The sequence below is a fragment of the Antennarius striatus genome, chromosome 22 (assembly GCF_040054535.1).
Source record: "Antennarius striatus isolate MH-2024 chromosome 22, ASM4005453v1, whole genome shotgun sequence".
Classification (NCBI taxonomy): Eukaryota; Metazoa; Chordata; class Actinopteri; order Lophiiformes; family Antennariidae; genus Antennarius; species Antennarius striatus.
The window spans coordinates 3,366,846-3,383,800 of record NC_090797.1 but is presented as its reverse complement, the minus strand read 5'-3'; the positions used below and the strand labels follow the sequence as shown (position 1 = coordinate 3,383,800).

At 42.8% G+C, this 16,955-nt stretch overlaps 1 protein-coding gene across 2 annotated transcripts in view; it reads right to left on the bottom strand.

The window, feature by feature from the left end:
* Positions 1 to 16,955, bottom strand: part of grm8a (glutamate receptor, metabotropic 8a) — a 158,745-nt gene that overhangs the window by 86,084 nt on the left and 55,706 nt on the right. For both annotated transcript variants that reach the window (XM_068306585.1, XM_068306584.1), the window contains exon 3: positions 11,500 to 11,716. In XM_068306585.1, the coding sequence (XP_068162686.1) occupies positions 11,500 to 11,716 (217 nt within the window). The remainder of the gene's footprint in view (positions 1 to 11,499; positions 11,717 to 16,955) is intronic.

Here is a 16,955-nt window from a genome sequence, read left to right as displayed (position 1 = left end):
TAATGAGCGATATTGGATGAGTTGCATTCAGCCTCGGTCATGGAGTAAACTAAGCCGGTGTAGAATTCGTAATGACTTTTCGCTGTTTCCGTCGAGCAAAAGGTGAAGGGTAACATGCCTTCTGCGCAGACACTTTTGCACATACATATTGCATGAGTTGAATAGTTTGAAGATTTATTATGCTAAGGAGAGACGAAGGATGGTTTCAGCATATGTTTGTAATATTTATGTTCACCTCTGTTTCACCTATGTTAGAATTTTTAAGTATTTAAATAGTTAATATGTATATGGAGCGAGGTGAACTGCGCACTTTGTGTAATTTGTACTGCTTATTTGTGGTTTCGGTAAGCTGGTTTGTGAAAGCAGGTGCATTTTCTTATTACTATTATTCCGCTTTCTTATTGGTCAACACCTCTGTATTTTCAGGAAATGTGATCTCTTGTTGCTATGTTACGATCGCAAGACGGTTGGGAGTCCAAAGTGCCAACAATCAACATCTGTGCATCACTTAATTAAAAATTAACCAGTCTGATATAATGTCACCTAATTGGTCGATAAGGCACCCCACTCTTGTTCCATTTACCCCATTGCTTCTCCTTTTTCCTTCTTCTCTTCTTACTTATCCATATAAACCAGATAAGGAAAAGAAAACCTTATCATGGTTTCTCCTTTCCCTTTTAATACACCTGAAAAAAAACAACAACATTATTCAAAGTTTGAAACTCCTACTCAAACCGAGACCATGCGTCTGCACGTTACGAACAATCTGAAGATGCGAGGATAACAAGGCGGATAGTTATTTGACAGCGATATTCACACGTCAAAGATCTAAAAACACATTGTTACCATCAAAGAGAAAACATTACTTTAGAAATATGTTAAAAAGCAAAAAAAAAAAAATCAAGCTCAAACTGTTGAAGTGCTTGTCTCTTTTTAAAGCACCTTACCTTTTCAATTTAAGACTAAATTACATGCCGAATATTTATCGCATATTTATGCAGTTATTTTGAATCTTGTATGCCACGCATTGAACCGACTCCCTTGTGAATCACCTGTGTCGAGTTTAAAAGACTAAATTAAATTTGCAAGAACCCCAATGTCAGCGCCTATCACTTGAGCCAACAGATCAATACCGACTGATTTATGCCACGTTCACAGCATCCGAGCTCTCAGTGGAGTGAAATGGACAGCCGAAATAAAAAAAATAAAAAAATTTAAAAAAGGAAGGAGGAGAGGGATGCAGAATAGATAGATAGTGAACATGAATTAAAACACACAATGCATTGCCGGAGCGTAATGAAAAACACAAAAGCAACAAACAGGAGGAAAAAGTGGGAATACAATGGAGAGAAAAACGAGTATATAATACCATGGCTAAGCTTGCATAAATTCCAATTTCTGCACTGAATAATAATAGTTTCATTCCAGACTGAAAAATAGGCAGGCTTGGGTAAGTAGTGAAACTTTTAAATTTGTGGTTTTCGTGCCGGCAAAATGGGAATAAATTACTGCGTCTGACTCAAACTAGTCACAGCTATGTTTGTCAGGATGGAGAGAGTCAAAAATACCTCCAACCTCTGCCTTCACCCGGCATTCCATCACGTAATTGGGTCGGCGCTAACTCTAACGCCATCGCTGCTCATTTAAATGTAAACAAGAGGGGTGGGAATAGCGTTCACTGAGTCGTTATTTCACTCCTGGTTTTCCATTATAAGTTGGGTTTGTTTAGTTTTTTCAAGCCGTACAATCAATGTGGGTTTACATCACACGTAATTATTTCCGATCAGAGCTGACATCATCACATCGGAATCCAGGAAACTGTCCAACAAGAAGCAGAAGTTGAAGTTCTAGAGGTGGAAATAAGGTTTTTCAAAGTGCAAACAGACGCTTGAGGCCCACGTGGGAAATGTATCACATCTGTGCAGAGATGTGATGTCAGCTTATTGTTTTATCGCCTTATGTTTTTACATTTCTTCTTTGTATGTGTTGTATAAAAGTGAAGAAACATAGATGATATGATGAGGATACCATTCAATTTGAATTAATAATGTATGGCTCGCGCCAACAAGGAAAACTCTTTCAAACTTGCTATACTTTTTTTTTTGACCTGGTTTTATTTTAAACTTGGTCGCCGGAGACAAAAGCACAGGACTCGGATTGCGAGCAGCTAATTTATCGGGACGACCTCTGACCACAGGAATTTTCTACTGCTCATACGAACCAGCTGGAATCACCTCCAGGAAGGGAGCTGTGTCAGTCCATTTTGGATTTAAGGTATCTCCTGGCTGGTCGCCACTCATTGAGGGGACGCCACTCTAAACCTGCCGTGATAAAGCAAACTCGTAACCTGATAATCAAGTACTTCCATCGTGGGAATACAACAGAGGAGCAGATAGATAGAAAGGCTGTAAGGGAAGAGGAGAAACATGATAGCACAGCAAAGAAAAATCATACAGAGAGAGGAGAGGCTTTGAGAGAAATAAACAGACAAAGACAGGGATTAAGCGCATCGATTACTCGTCCCACATCCTGGAATTCCACAAGTCCGACACGGATCATTGTCGAAGCAACAATGCAATCGCGGCGCCGATGGAGCTGTAATTCTGCCCCATCCACTCCCAGCTAATCAGTGTCTGCCAGTCGACCATCCATCAGCCTGTTGGGCTGGTTGTTGTGTGTTTGTGTGTGTAAGACGGATGCTTTAGTCGTCCATCCGCGCGCCTTTTGCGGGCTAAGTTTGATTTATTAGAACAGCGGAAGACATCCATAGTAAGTTCACGGGCCTTCTCCTCGCCCGGTCTTGCCAAATGGAAGACGGGGGAGGCTCGTTTGTCTCGGCGTTCGCTTGACAGCCTGAGAGTCGTGATCGGGTCGGGCTCAAGCAACACGAGGCGATACCTCAGCAGCATTCGGCCCGACAGGAGGGAAGTCCTCAGAGGACTGCAGCTCGGTTCGAAGGCTAGTTAATGCTGATGATCCTCGTAATTACAATGCAGTAAAACGGGTCGCTGAAGCTCCCTCAGGTCCGCCCTTGAGTTTTGTGTTGATTAAAACGAAGGTGGCTTTACGTCCCTAAGCCTGGGGGTTGTGGAGAAGCTAACGCGTGATTTAATTAATCTGTTTTCATTCATTCTTTCATTTCCTGTAGCTGAACCTGCCCAGGTCCTCAGGTGGACTGGTACCCAGGACCTTCTTGCTTAGTTAGACTTGAATCGAATGACATCGGTGACTTTGGGTATGAGATGAAATGAAACTTATCGATCTAGCAGAGTCAAATTATTTCGCTCAACGTCTCACTGTGTCGCACATCTTTGCAGATTAATTTCTGCAGCTTTCAGATGAGCTCCCAGATGTTGAGTTTCGACGTGACGCAACTTCGATCCGAGGCGTTTCTTAACAGTTCTAATTTATTAACGTTTATTAATAATTATAGGGCGTCCCTTGGCTTCTCAACGGTGAGCCTTACAATCAGTCAACTGTCACATTTTTCTGTTTGTAGCGTTCAATCATGTCTTTTTCCAATAATTCGCTCATTAGAAATAAGGAGTGTAATTTATTTAGCACGAACACAACCCCGAATGAGATTGTGAAAGTTTGACGATATCAAAAGTTGAATTCTGTTTCGATCGTTCACAGTAAATCTAATTTCCTACACGGCTTAAAGAGGCTAAGCTACGATGACTCATTTTCTTAAAATCATCCAAATGACATTTCTTTTATTACAGTAAAACTGGTTTTATGACAAACGTAATGAAAGTGGAAGGTTTTCGTGTCTTTCTATTTCTTGTGATTGCGTGCACATCTTTTTGCTTGCACACACACTAAAGGTTCGAAGTTCCCTCAGCTGCGTCGCAGACACACTCTCCATTATGAAAAATGGAATTGTGAGACATTGTTTTTTGTGGTTTTTTTGGCTATATAAAACGTCCTAGGGATGAGGAAAGCTGGAGAGAGACAGGAAGACGCGAGGCGGCGTCTGTCTGGTTCAGGTCTAGGGTCACATGTCTGAGGTGAAGCTGGTTGGTTGGTTTTCAGTCGCACCTCTGGGACGGAACTCTCACCGCACCTCGAGGTTTTATACTGAAACAACGATTATTTCTTGAAGTATGCCAGCCAGACTTGGTTCTTGTCACGTATTTTAACCGTGACCCCAGAGCCTCCCTGCAGAAATGAAAAATTGAAGTTTTAAAAAAAAAAAAGCAAGATGGGAAAGGTATGGAGTAAAGAAAAAAAAGTCACTGGAGTAGAACGGTGAGGAGCTTAAAAGTGCTTTTATGTTGTGCAGGCAGATTCTCATAACACCAACCCCCCAACCCCCAAAATCACACACACACACACACACACACACACACACACACACACACACACACACACACACACACACACACACACACACACACACACACACACACACACACACACACACACACACAGCCTCTCACATAAACAAACATGCATTAATAAAATCAGAGCTAAGACACAAACGTCTTGCTGATATGAGCTCTGCAAACACACAGTCCAAGACACGCACACATGAGAGCACACACACATACACACATACACACACACAAGCAAACACACACCTTTGTGCACCAAATAGTTCGGTAATATTGCTGAAATTACTTTTGGGGCTTAGCAGCGACTGGCTAAGCTTTTTTTTTTTTTTTTGCTTCCTGGTCTTTTTGTTGACTCAAAGAAGCCAAACAGGGACAAGGAAATAGTTGGCGCACACACACACCGACACACACCGACACACACACACACATCAATACCCTATCTGGATGACTTTCTCCTCTGTTGTGTTGTCATTTTCACTCAGTCAAGTAATAAAAGGACTTGAAATGGACACGACGTGTAATACCGGTAGCACAGATGTTGCACTAATGCTCGACTTTGTGCAAAAAATATTCAACACTCACACATTGGTGGAACCCACTGGTGGAAAAACTCTGTGGAATCTGTCGAATAACGACTCAAATCTAATTATTCCATCAATTCCCCACCAGAAGCAATCACTGAGATGTAGCCGGAAAAAAACGCGGCGGTCGATTCGCTGGTTGGAAAAGCATCGTAGACAACGTCAGAGTTGTCTTTTATCAGCGGGTAATTTGGACTTCATAACACGGGAGCCGGAGAAAATTGCAGGGGGAAAAAAAAAATGACTGTTTCACCTGGACGGGATGAAATTCACAAAGCTGCTTGGGTAATAATTACTATCTCAACACGTCTGCTGGCAACACTTAAACCATCTGCAGAGGGCTGTTAGCTCCTAATAGATTTTGTCAATTTCACCCAGGTGAGAGATTGGCTCCATAAGGCTAACATCAGCCTCATCATTATAGAGTCTGGAGAATTAAAGAGATGTGAAGGACCTTTTCAGGAATATTTATATTTTACACTGCACCAATGCGTTTGATTTACCTGCAGAGCACTTGTGTGTGCAGCTAGTATGACTCCTGAACTACAGATCTGATCAAGGTCTTATGTATTTTTTTTAAATGCTTCACAGTCGGGGATGCAACTGGATCATTAGACAGTGAAGTGAACTTCCTGTCTTCACCTCAAAGACTGGTCAGTCAATTAAAGCTGCTTGCAGCCAGACATTCGTATACCTCTATAAATATGGATCACATGTTTACAGGTTGAAACGTCTACGAATAAAAAAAAAAACAGGTACAAATAACCCTGATTTATAAATTGAGGTGGAAAGGGGGAAAAAATTTAAACTGAAAATATAAATATACATGAGTTACAGGTTTGGAGCTACCAGGACTTCTGCGATGGACATAAATGATTGTCAGGTGATCGAATGTACTGGTCGACCAGTCGGTAATAGTCAGATTTTTCCTCGGTGGACGCGATACGTAACCTCTCCGGTTTATACAAACTATAAGAGGTAAAAACATCTTGATTTTACACGTTTTTGATGACGTTCTATAAATAGAAAACCAGGTCAAGAGACGCCTTGATGTTCAATGATTTGCCTTTGTTTTAATGAGATTAAATTTGCACTTCATGGCCTTGATAATCAGCAGATATCTGGAGGAGAAACTGTGGTGCTGAACAGAAATGGGAAACATGGGAAAGCACGTAAGGGCCAGTTGGTTTGGCATTCTTTAGGAACTCTTCAACTGGAGTCATGTGATCGCATTTCTTGTTATAGTATATGACGTGTTCATTTGTATATGGACACTTTATTGGGTTATTATATTCGTATGATGTTCATATATTTCAATTAGAGCCACCTTGAAAGAGACAGATCGCTCTCAGTGGCCCTTCGCTGTTCAAATGAAGAGAGTTGATGACTTCAGTGATGAAAAACATCACAAAAGCAATTCCGGCAATGCAGTCGATGCTTGCTGGAGAATTCAGATGGAGGCATGGCAAGAGAGAGAGGTTTCATAAATACCAAGACGTCAAGCAAACAAGCAAACACAACGATGGTATAAGCACAAAAAAAAAAAAAAAGAAAGAAAACAACGGAGGCTTTGGATGTCGTCACGAGGAAAAAAACAAAGACGGCTTCGCATCGAGATGAAAAGCAAGGCTGGTGCAATTAGTAACAAATGGATGCATTGATGTTCGCACTCCCCTCGTGCGTCTGCGAACGCACAAGAATAGTGTCGTGTCTTAAGCAGCGAGGGGAGTGTAGTCAAGGACGAGAAGCGGAGCCAAGTCGACTTGAGGGAGATGAGAACGAGGCGGCGTGTGTGGGTTTATTGTTATGCTTCTTCTTCAGCGTCCATCAGTGTTTTGGGGGGGGGGGGTGTATCACTGTCTATTACCGCATTACATTGTTCACTTACAATTGGCTAATTTACATTGCATGTTGGGACTGAATTCAATCGTACTCTTTTCCTAAGACCGTTACATATTACTAAATTATTTCAGCATCCTTATGAATATTAACATTTAATATAATTTCAAGAAATAAATCAAAGTCTAGGAATAGTTCACACATTCCTATAAATAGATTTACACTACGCGTAACATACATCACGATGTGTTTCAATTAAAGCACGATTCCTCTAGCTGGAATTAAACGACATGAGCCGTTAGCGAGGCTTGTGTAACGACAAGAGGCCGACTCCATTGTCGGGTGGCAAGAGTGGACTGAAAGCAAACTAAAGGGGGCAAAGCTAAGCAAAAAGACCGAAGATTAGTTTAGAGCCAGAGAACTAATTAAATGAATCTGGGAGATAAAAGTTTAATTATTTTCTCTTGGCCCTTTTTTTCCTCCTGCTCATTTTCTTCCCTTCTTCATTAGCGGCTTCCGAAGCTTCTGCGGGGCGGTCGGTGTCACGGAGGGGGGGGTGGGGGTGGGGGTGACTGTTCGACACTGATGAATCCCTCCGTCTACACCACATCTGAATGTAGGTTGTCGCAGTCTAATCCCATGTGGATTTGCTGAGGAGTTGAGGAAGAAACGGGCTGTGACTTGATTTCAAAGATCCTTGGATCGGGGTCCTGGTAGTCCGAAGTCAGCTCGGCGCAGGATGTCAGTGTCCAGCGCCCTATGCTGGACACTGAGGGTCAAAAGCGGGGTTGCATAATGATGGGGACGACCGCCCTTGCAGCACAAGTTCTGAGGTTCCACGAGGAAACGGAACACGCCGACTTCAAACTTGCAAACGCACTTCCTCTCCAGCCAACCAGAGACAGATCTCCTATCGCCGATGTGTGGCGTGACACACAACACACCGTCTTCTTGCACCGCCTGACAAATCCCTCCAACCTTTATGCAATTATTTGTTCATTAACCCAAAGCCGGGTTACATCGTCCCCACTGTGTACCCAAGCTAAAACACCGCATTGTGCATACAGTTGCTAATGATGAGTAAACATGTTCAGCCCATGCTCAGTGAACTGTGTCCCTTACTAGTTCTGCATGACTAAAAAGCCATGGCTGGAGGGGGGGAGGGAATGGAGGGGTGACAAGAGAGACACGGTAAAAAAAATTCACGGTGATTTTATTTCTGGATCTTTGCACGGTTGAAGAAGCGTTCAAACAATGTACAAGAGTGCGAATGTTTTAGCAAACGCAACGCTTACCGGCGTCGTCTTGAGTTGATTATGTCGTCACTCTCAACACGTGTTAATTAACGACAGAGTGCAGTTGAGTCTGAAGGGAATGTGAGTGTTTTAATTCGACGACTCGCAATTCGTGCGTTCCAAGACCACCTGCAAAAAAAGAAATTCTGTGATCTAGTGCAAACTACTTATTACAGTGGTACCTCTACTTACGAAATTAATTGGTTCTGGAAGAAATTTCGTAAGTAGAAAATTTTTTAAGTAGAGACGCGTTTTCCATGCAAATGCCCTAATCGGTTCCAAGCCCCCCAAAGTTCCGACATAAATGTTTTAGAAAGCATAAAAATGCATCAAAACATGTAACAAATACATGTTAGGATTAGATTATTACACAATAAATGAGAGTTGTGCATAACGTAAAAAACAAAGAATAAAGTAAGGAATAATAATGACGGTCATTTACCTTTTAACTGCTGTCCTCATAGTTTTTTGCCCTCTTTGGTTCATGCGCTCCTATCTCACGATGCTGAACAACAGAGTGAATTCCAGTCCTCCTTCTGAACTTCTCCAACCACCCATGCGATGCCTTAAACTCCTTAAACTTCCTTTTGTTTTAATAACGTGGTGATTGTAGATGCATTACGGCCATATTCTTTGGTGAGATCAACCAAACGCATCCCTTTCTCATGCTCTACTATTATCTCTTGCTTTGTTTGTACGGACAAAAAAACTCTTTTCTTTGTCTTTTCTTTTCCTCTTTTCTCCGTCAGTTTCTTGGGGTCCATAGTGAATACTCTAAAAGTTAATATATTTACGTAAAACTATCAGAAAATCTCATGGGTCGAGGGCCAAATGACGAGGACGCTACATAGACACCTATCTAGCTACACACAGAGGTCCCTCTTAGCCAATGGGATGCCAAGAAGATGCCAGGTAATAGCCAATGGCGGAACAGCTATAAGAATGTTGCGCTCAGGAACCTGTGGGAGCTGCGAGTAGTATTTTCCTGTTGAGGCATTTCGTAACTTGGAAATTTCGTATGAAGACACGTTCGTAAGTAGAGGTACCACTGTATATTATTTATGGTAATTTAAAAGTTTGTGAACCCTCCCCATACTGATATTGAACCATTTTATATCTTAAACAAGGGATTAGTGGTATCCATTGGGGGGATGCAGAGGGACCACGACCCAGGTACCAATGGACACGGGTCGACCTGACGACCCCATTGGTGGGTAATCTGGTTCCGACTTCAGCAGAGGTCTCTTGGTTTGTGTGTGAAACAACTTTAATGTCTACAGATTAACACCAAAGAATGCAGAGATTACAGGTTCAAGATAATCCCAGCTAGGTGTGCGTGACCTCACCTCTTGTTCCCTTTTCAAAACAAGCTCCCATCTTCCATCTTCTAGATCTATAGAATTCCGTGACTCCGTCTTGCTGTGAGTTTCCATCGGGTTGGCCTTTACTAGATAACGATCGGAAAGAAGAAGTGTGACATCATCCAGCTTTTTTGCTGCATCCTTAAACTTGGCTCAACTTTCCCCAAAGCAGTCCTTTAGAAACAAATAGAATTTGCTGACTTCCTCGTGGACTTGGCTGGAAAAAAAATTTGTCGAGTGCAATTTTCCGCTCCTACTTTCTGCTCCTCTTGGGAACGGAGCGAAGCGGCAGCTGTGTAGGGGGCGAATATAAGTAGGACATACTCGCTTCAAAAGGCCGTATCGGTGAGGTAAATGTATGACTTCCTCTATACATTAAATAAGGAAAGGCACAGTGGGAGCGTGGAAGCACACCCCAACAGACACGCTAAGCCTCTGACAGACTCTAACGACACTTGAGCTACTATCCCAAGAAGTTTGGTGTGGTTAATATGCATTCGTGCAAAGGCACCAATGAATCATCAGCGAACAATTAAACACGGATTAATACGGATGTTTGTGATCAGCATGCAGAGTGCCGCGTAAGCAGCAATCATTACGCTGCAATCACACAATAATCACCTAGAGATTCAGAGTGTGGGCTGAAGACGCCAATGGTGTCACTACATATATATGTGTGTGTGTGTGTGTGTGTGTGTGTGTGTGTGTGTATGTGTGTGTCTTCTTGACCACTTCGTTTCATTCAGCCCCATCATCCCTCCGTCTTCATGCTTCTCTTTGCAGAGTCGCGTGGTAAACAACTGACTGACTGCTGTCGCAGCATGAAGCCCTTCCACACACACACACACACACACACACATAGAGGACAAGGGACTGACTCCCAGAGCGGGAATACACACATCGCCAAGGACTGCTCTACCCTTTACATTGGCACACATGCACACACACACTGATCTGACACCAAAGCAAACATCTTGCGCTGACTGCCACAACATACAGCCTTGGGGCGAGTTGGCTTCACACACACACACACACACACACACACACACACACAGAGAGAGAGAGAGAGAGGGATGGATGGATGGATAGGCAGCAAACCCAGGCATACATGAAGCTGTCATCTCCACGGCAATCACAGACAATGCAGAAAAAGCAGCAGAGGGAAAAACGACGCATCATCAGAGAGTGGGTAAAAATAGAACGGTCTCCACTGTACACCCTCAAACGCTTTCTCCAACGCGTCTTTAGTCCTGTCAGTCGGTAAATATTTGTCAACATCCAACGTGACGCATTTTCCAATACACATTCCAGACATAAACACATCAGACTGACAGCATTTTGATCTGTCAAAATCAATTTGGAGGGTTGTTTTTTTTTTTTTTGTGAAGTAATGCGAGGCAGCCTTCACCCAAAAAACTTGATGCTCGCAGGACCACCGGGACCGCCGGCTTCTGAGCCCGACATCAAAAGCCGACAAGCCGATCCTGTCTCTCTGTATTTCAATCCCTTTCTGTTCCTGCGTGACGCTCATTTACTCTAATTTACCCTCATCTCCCTCGTCGCTACCTAACAAAGGAGCCAGGATGTGAAATTTGCTCTTAAGTATTTGCGTATTAGCGGCAATATGTTCCCTGATTCCGATCCGTTCGCAGCTAAACTGCTTTTAAACACAACTTTTTTGTTTGTTTTTTTACTCAGATTGGAGGTGACAAACGGCAGGACAACCCAGAATAAATGAATGATAAAAACATAACAAATACAAATCTTTTCTGACAAGGCACCTGGGGGGGGTCGCTGATCAGTTTAACAGGTATGAAAGTAATGCAACAGTGAACACACTCTTGATGCCGTTATAATACAAAAAATTGGAAAAAAATAAATTTAGATCCTTTCAAGGATGTACTTTCTTGTTTAATAACTCATGGTTTAGGTATATTATCATATTGATAGCATCTTTACACTCATAGACATCATTGGAGCAACTTTTCCGTGATTCCGCTATCCAACATCTGTGCATCACATCCCGACAGAGGGGATTGGAAAACCCCACGCCCAACAAAACGTCATCAAAAGTCAGTTTTCCTACCGGTGTCTCTGGAGATCTGGATGAAGGCCTCCACCCCGCTTTCTCCGTAGTTCCCCTCCGAGGCTAGCGTGGACACGTAGTTCCACTCCATCGCCGTGACGATGTCCATCATGGCCTGGGCCTGGTAGGAGTCGGGCGGCACCACGCGGGAGAAGAAGTCGTAGCGGCTGTTGTCGCTCAGTTCCGGAGCCGTGGAGGCGTAGCTGATCTGAGGGATCTGGGGAGGAAAGAGGCGAGGATGAAGGTCAGCACCTGCCTGTGTGACGTAGAACCAAACATTTCCACTTTTTTTCTTGTTCCAAAAGAACCCATTCAATTTCATTTCGTTAGTTATCGTCAGAATCCCTTGAGCGGAATAAAGTGGAAATTTAAAAAAAAGATGAATCAGGCGTTGATAATTCTCATGAACTCTATGCCTTCATGCATGTTTTTATGAGACGTATATGTAGGAAAGAGTCATAAACGCCTCACACTCCCCCCGCGGGAACGCTGTGATTAATAATTCTCTGGGATGTGATGAGAAGTTGTCATCCCGAATGTTAAAATTCAGCTGAGGACTGTAAAACGTACCGTAGGCCCGCAGATGAGAAGGAAGCAAATAAGTGCTTTTTTGCGAGTGATAAGTACGGTGAGAGAGAAGGGTGAGGTTGGTGGGGGGGGGCAGAAGTGACAAATATTTGACAATTCTAAATGTGGAATTTAAGTTGGTGTCATAGCAACACATTAGGAGAAAACAAGAGGATATGACGCGTAGAGATGGGAATAAAAAGAGACAGACGGGAAACAAAGAGATGAGAGGATGAAGAGGCAGAGGTTGACAGAATGACAGGAGTCACACACACACACACACACACACACACACACACACACACACACACACACACACACACAAAGGTATAGTGAGCGATACACGCCCTTCATTCGCCAACGCGTACCCCGACGGACAGACGTCTCATTGGCATTCATTGGAAGAGAGATGCTAAACGTCTGAAGCCAAACACCATGTCTGTCAGTCGTCTGCGACACCGGGTCACACACACACACACACGCACACACGCACACACACACACACACACACACACACACACACACACACACATCTACAACTGCTAAAATCAGCAAAAATTCGTTGGTGTTGGTTAATGGGATTCCAGGTGAGAGTGTGTGTGTGTGTGTGTGTGTGTGTGTGTGTGTGTGTGTGTGTGTGTGTGTTTGTGTGTGTGTGTGTGTGTGTGTGTGTGTGTGTGTGTGTGTGTGTGTGACTGGAATGTTTCTGCAGCCCATCCATCACTCAGTGTCTTCTTCATTCCAACCCCGCTGCCCCTGTAGTGTTTAGACAGATTTGTTTTGTAGATTTTAATATTCTACTAAAAGCTATAGCCAAGATAAAAAAAAAATAAAAAAAGCAAGCTTCTACCATTTCACAATCTTTCTAGCAATTAAAAATAGAAGCTTTTGCTTCTTTGCAGGGAGAAAGAAATAAACGAGAAATGTGAACTCATTAAGACGAATCCATCGGCGCCGCTATTTAGATTTCTAACCCTTATTGGTTCAAACTTTATGAACGAACAGGCGCATTGTGATTGGCTAAGCCCGTTCAATAAAGGTCAGCGATCGTTTCAGCAAAATTGCTCTTCTTCGTTGGTGAATCCCCAGACTTGGTTTTTCTGGCTGTAGAGAAGCTTGTTTGCAAAGAAGATTGACTTTCTTGGGCTGCAGCAGCAACAGGAATGAGTTTTAACCTGAGAGCATTATTCTTTTACCCCCTCAGGTGGTAAATGGTTCCAACAGCTGATGCGTTCTAGCTCGGCGACGGCGATCGTTGCCCGCCACAGACCGAAAGGTGCTTCCCTTAGAAGGTGGGGGGGGGGAGATATCAAATTTGCGATGACAATCCATCAATCTATCCATAGATGGATGGGATGAAAATTCTTGGTTATGTTTCGTTTTTTTTGTTTGTTTTCTGTTCTCAGAAACTTTACAATCTGTATGTATAATTCATATATAAGCAAAAAAAAAACAAACAAAAAAAACCCACTGATGGAAACAATTGTTAAACATCTTGTGCGCTTATCCGTGTGCATCGTATGTGAGACGTCTCTGTTTCGCTTGTCCTTTTGCTCTCTGTGTGAATTTAAATAAGAAAATATCCACTTCAAAGAAAATGAAAGCATGACTGCGGGAATATGAGATATTTTTCTGTTTGCAGCAGCGATGGGGCGAGAGTAGCCCCCGCAACCCAGACCCAACCTGCTACTTTGATCTTTTGTTATTTCGTTCCTCAGTCGGGAAGCTGGGAAACTGAGATGTATTTGAAAAAAAAAACACACACACTTGTGCACACTTGAGAGTCATCTTCCTGTCTTTTTCAGCGAGTCATCATTGAGTAAGAAGGGAAAGTAGAGAGAAATGAAAACAGCAAAAGAGAGAGAGAAGAAGAGCTGCAGACTTGGTGATTTCTCCAGAAATATTTCTTTCAAAAAGAAATATGCATGCATTTCACATATACAGTATATATATGTGGCATGAAAACACGCCTGGACTGAGCATGTCTTACGACATGTGAAAACGTCCGTTCACGGCTCCGCAAGTTTCGACCTATCCTTTTTTTTTTTTTTTCCAAAAAGAAGTCAAGAGTTAGAGGCGGGAAATTAACAGCTTGGTTCCTCCACATCACTCCGGGAGAAGATTATACTTCCAATCCCCTTAATTCCATTTGCTCTAATGAATGTGCGTGTGTGTATGTGTGTGTGTGTGTGTGTGTGTAGGCATGAGCAGTTCAATCGACCATTTCAATTAGCCCCAGAAACATTTAAGCGCTGTTAAACACCCGTAGTTCCCATATATTCCCATTATATTCAGTTGTCAGTCGATTTTGCATGTTGTACCAACTAACATGAAACAAAACTCAATCAGAAGTTTTAATCCGAACAAGTAAGTAATTTTTTTTTTTAAATTAAATATAATTATAATGTCGGGAAGTCTTGGCGTCAGAAAGTCTTTGATGTCGGACTTTAGCGATTTAGATCCAAGATGGGTCGTTCTGAGCGGCAGCAAGATATACAGTATATCCCCTCCTTGGGATCCAAACACTGGTGGTGGTGGCGGCTGATGATCCTGATGAATGATGAAGGTGGTGAAGACTGGGTGTTGATGTGGAGGAATAAAGAAAACCTTTTTTTTTTAAAGACTGCAGCAAGACGACAGGCTGACCTGCACCTAACTTTGATTTTATTGCCCTGCACAAATTCTAAGAAGCTAAAATTCACAGTTGAGAAAAGCATCAGATAGAATTTCCCCCCCTCTACAACAATCAATGCACACCAGGAAACCAATGATGGTGCATTTTATTTCTGAGCTCTAGGAATTATTTTTAGCTGAAACTTTTCTTTAATGGTGCTCTCACGCCATCACTTCCAATCTATATCTAGGGGAGAGTGAAACCAATATAAAGCAATATCCTAGAACTCCTGCAGCCTATCGACACTCAGGTCCACCTACTTTATTTAATGACTTTGCCAATAGTGAAGAACAGTTCCATCCCTCACTATAGATCAGGTCGAATCCCAGCGGGGAGCCGAACAGCAAACAGCTGGATTTGGGGGACTTAACAGACTCAGTGGTGTGGGACGGCGGTGTTTGGAAATTGTGTTTCCTGCCAATCGCTAAAAACTGAAGCGGTTCAACATTCGGTGTTTAAAAAAACTAAGAAAACGTAGAAACCATGTTAAACGCGTTAATCTGAACGGCGTGGGACACAAGACTAAAAGAAACTGCTCCGAAATGGAAGGATGTGATTTAAAATATAAAGTGACCTTTTGAGAATGTCAACCGGAAAGACGAATCGAAGATAGTTGTGGTGTCATAAACCGTCACAAACACTATTCTGTACTTTTCTATTCCTTTTCTCACGTCTGGACCTCAAAGAACCGCATCTCTGACTCGAAACGGTTAAACGGAACTCGCTTTTTATCGGCTGCTTTCGATTTAAATCCAATTTAGTTGACAGTTTATTATTAAATCTACTTTTTTTTTTTTCGCCTCATCTCCGCGACAGCATGTTGATTTGGTCACAGTTGGGGCTTAGCTCGACGCGTCGTCTCGCCTTCATTAATGAAATTACTGTTTTGCGTCGCGTGGCCTGAACAACGCTTCGCTAATTTACAACCTAAAACCTTTTTACGTTGCTGCTGTGCATCTTGGCGTATTGATATCTAATAGCATGCATGAACAAGATGACTTTACACATCATGACATGTGTGCGTTTGTGTGTGTGTGTGTGTGTGTGTGTGTGTGTGTGTGTGTGTGTGTGTGTGTGTGTGTGTGTGTGTGTGTGTGTGTGTGTGTGTGTGTGTGTGTGTGTGTGTGTGTGTGTGTGTGTGTGTGTGTGCCTGGCAGTAATGGAGCTGTCGGGGCCAGAGACTGAGCATTATGTTGATAGATGGCCGTGGTCTGAAGCTAATTAATCCCACTGCATTACACACATGCACAGACTTCCTGTTACACCCAAACACACACACACACACACACACTGAAGATGGTGTCGGTTAATGATTGGATATGCTGCAGATGTTGTGCACCAACACACACACACACACTTGCAGATGCAGTAAGACGATAACTGTCACTAGGAGACAGAGGCTGAGGCAGGATCGATTCTATCAAACACGAAGATGTTTACACACACACACACACACACACACACACACACACATCTGTACGCAGTCTGTATGAGCATTGAAATCAGCTGACCTGTTTGGGAATGGTCAACCTTGGACTTTTGTGCAGCAACAAAAGTTGGAATACACAAATCCGGCGATGCTTTTCAGACGGAATCAAAGTCCGACCCGAAACATTTTCAGCAGACGGAACACGAAGTTCTGACAGAAATATCCGACACCGACAGAAAAGGGAAAGCAAACAAACTGTAAATCGAAGCGGACGTGTGGAGCCCCGGTTTGGCGTCGGCCTGGAAAGTTGTTTACTTGGTGGAAATTTGAGTCGGCCCTGTAAGGCGCCCGCTGTGGTGTGTCTAATGAGGAGAGGACTGGCGCAGCGGGAACTCGCCAAGTTGATGCGTCAGGATGGAGACTGTTGAAGGGTTGTGTGTCCTCACTCCGTCTAACCCCCCGTCATCTTCATCCGCCTCCATCTGTCCTCCTTTTTGTCATTCTTTCAAACTTTTGCATTCACTCCTATTTGCTGAAACTAAACTAAGTGTAAAGTCACATTTTTTATAGTAAATACTCAAATAACTCCTACAAGTATCACTCGAAAAGATATTTTGTTTCATGTCTTCATTATATATTCTTTTCAAAATCTTTACTGGATCATCAAAAGGAAATATCAATCACGCAATCAATCAATAAATCAATCAATCGAGGCTTTGTCATGTGCAGTTGCTGGCAATGAAATCCTAGTAACAATGGGCTCACTTAGTTAATGCTTAACACTGT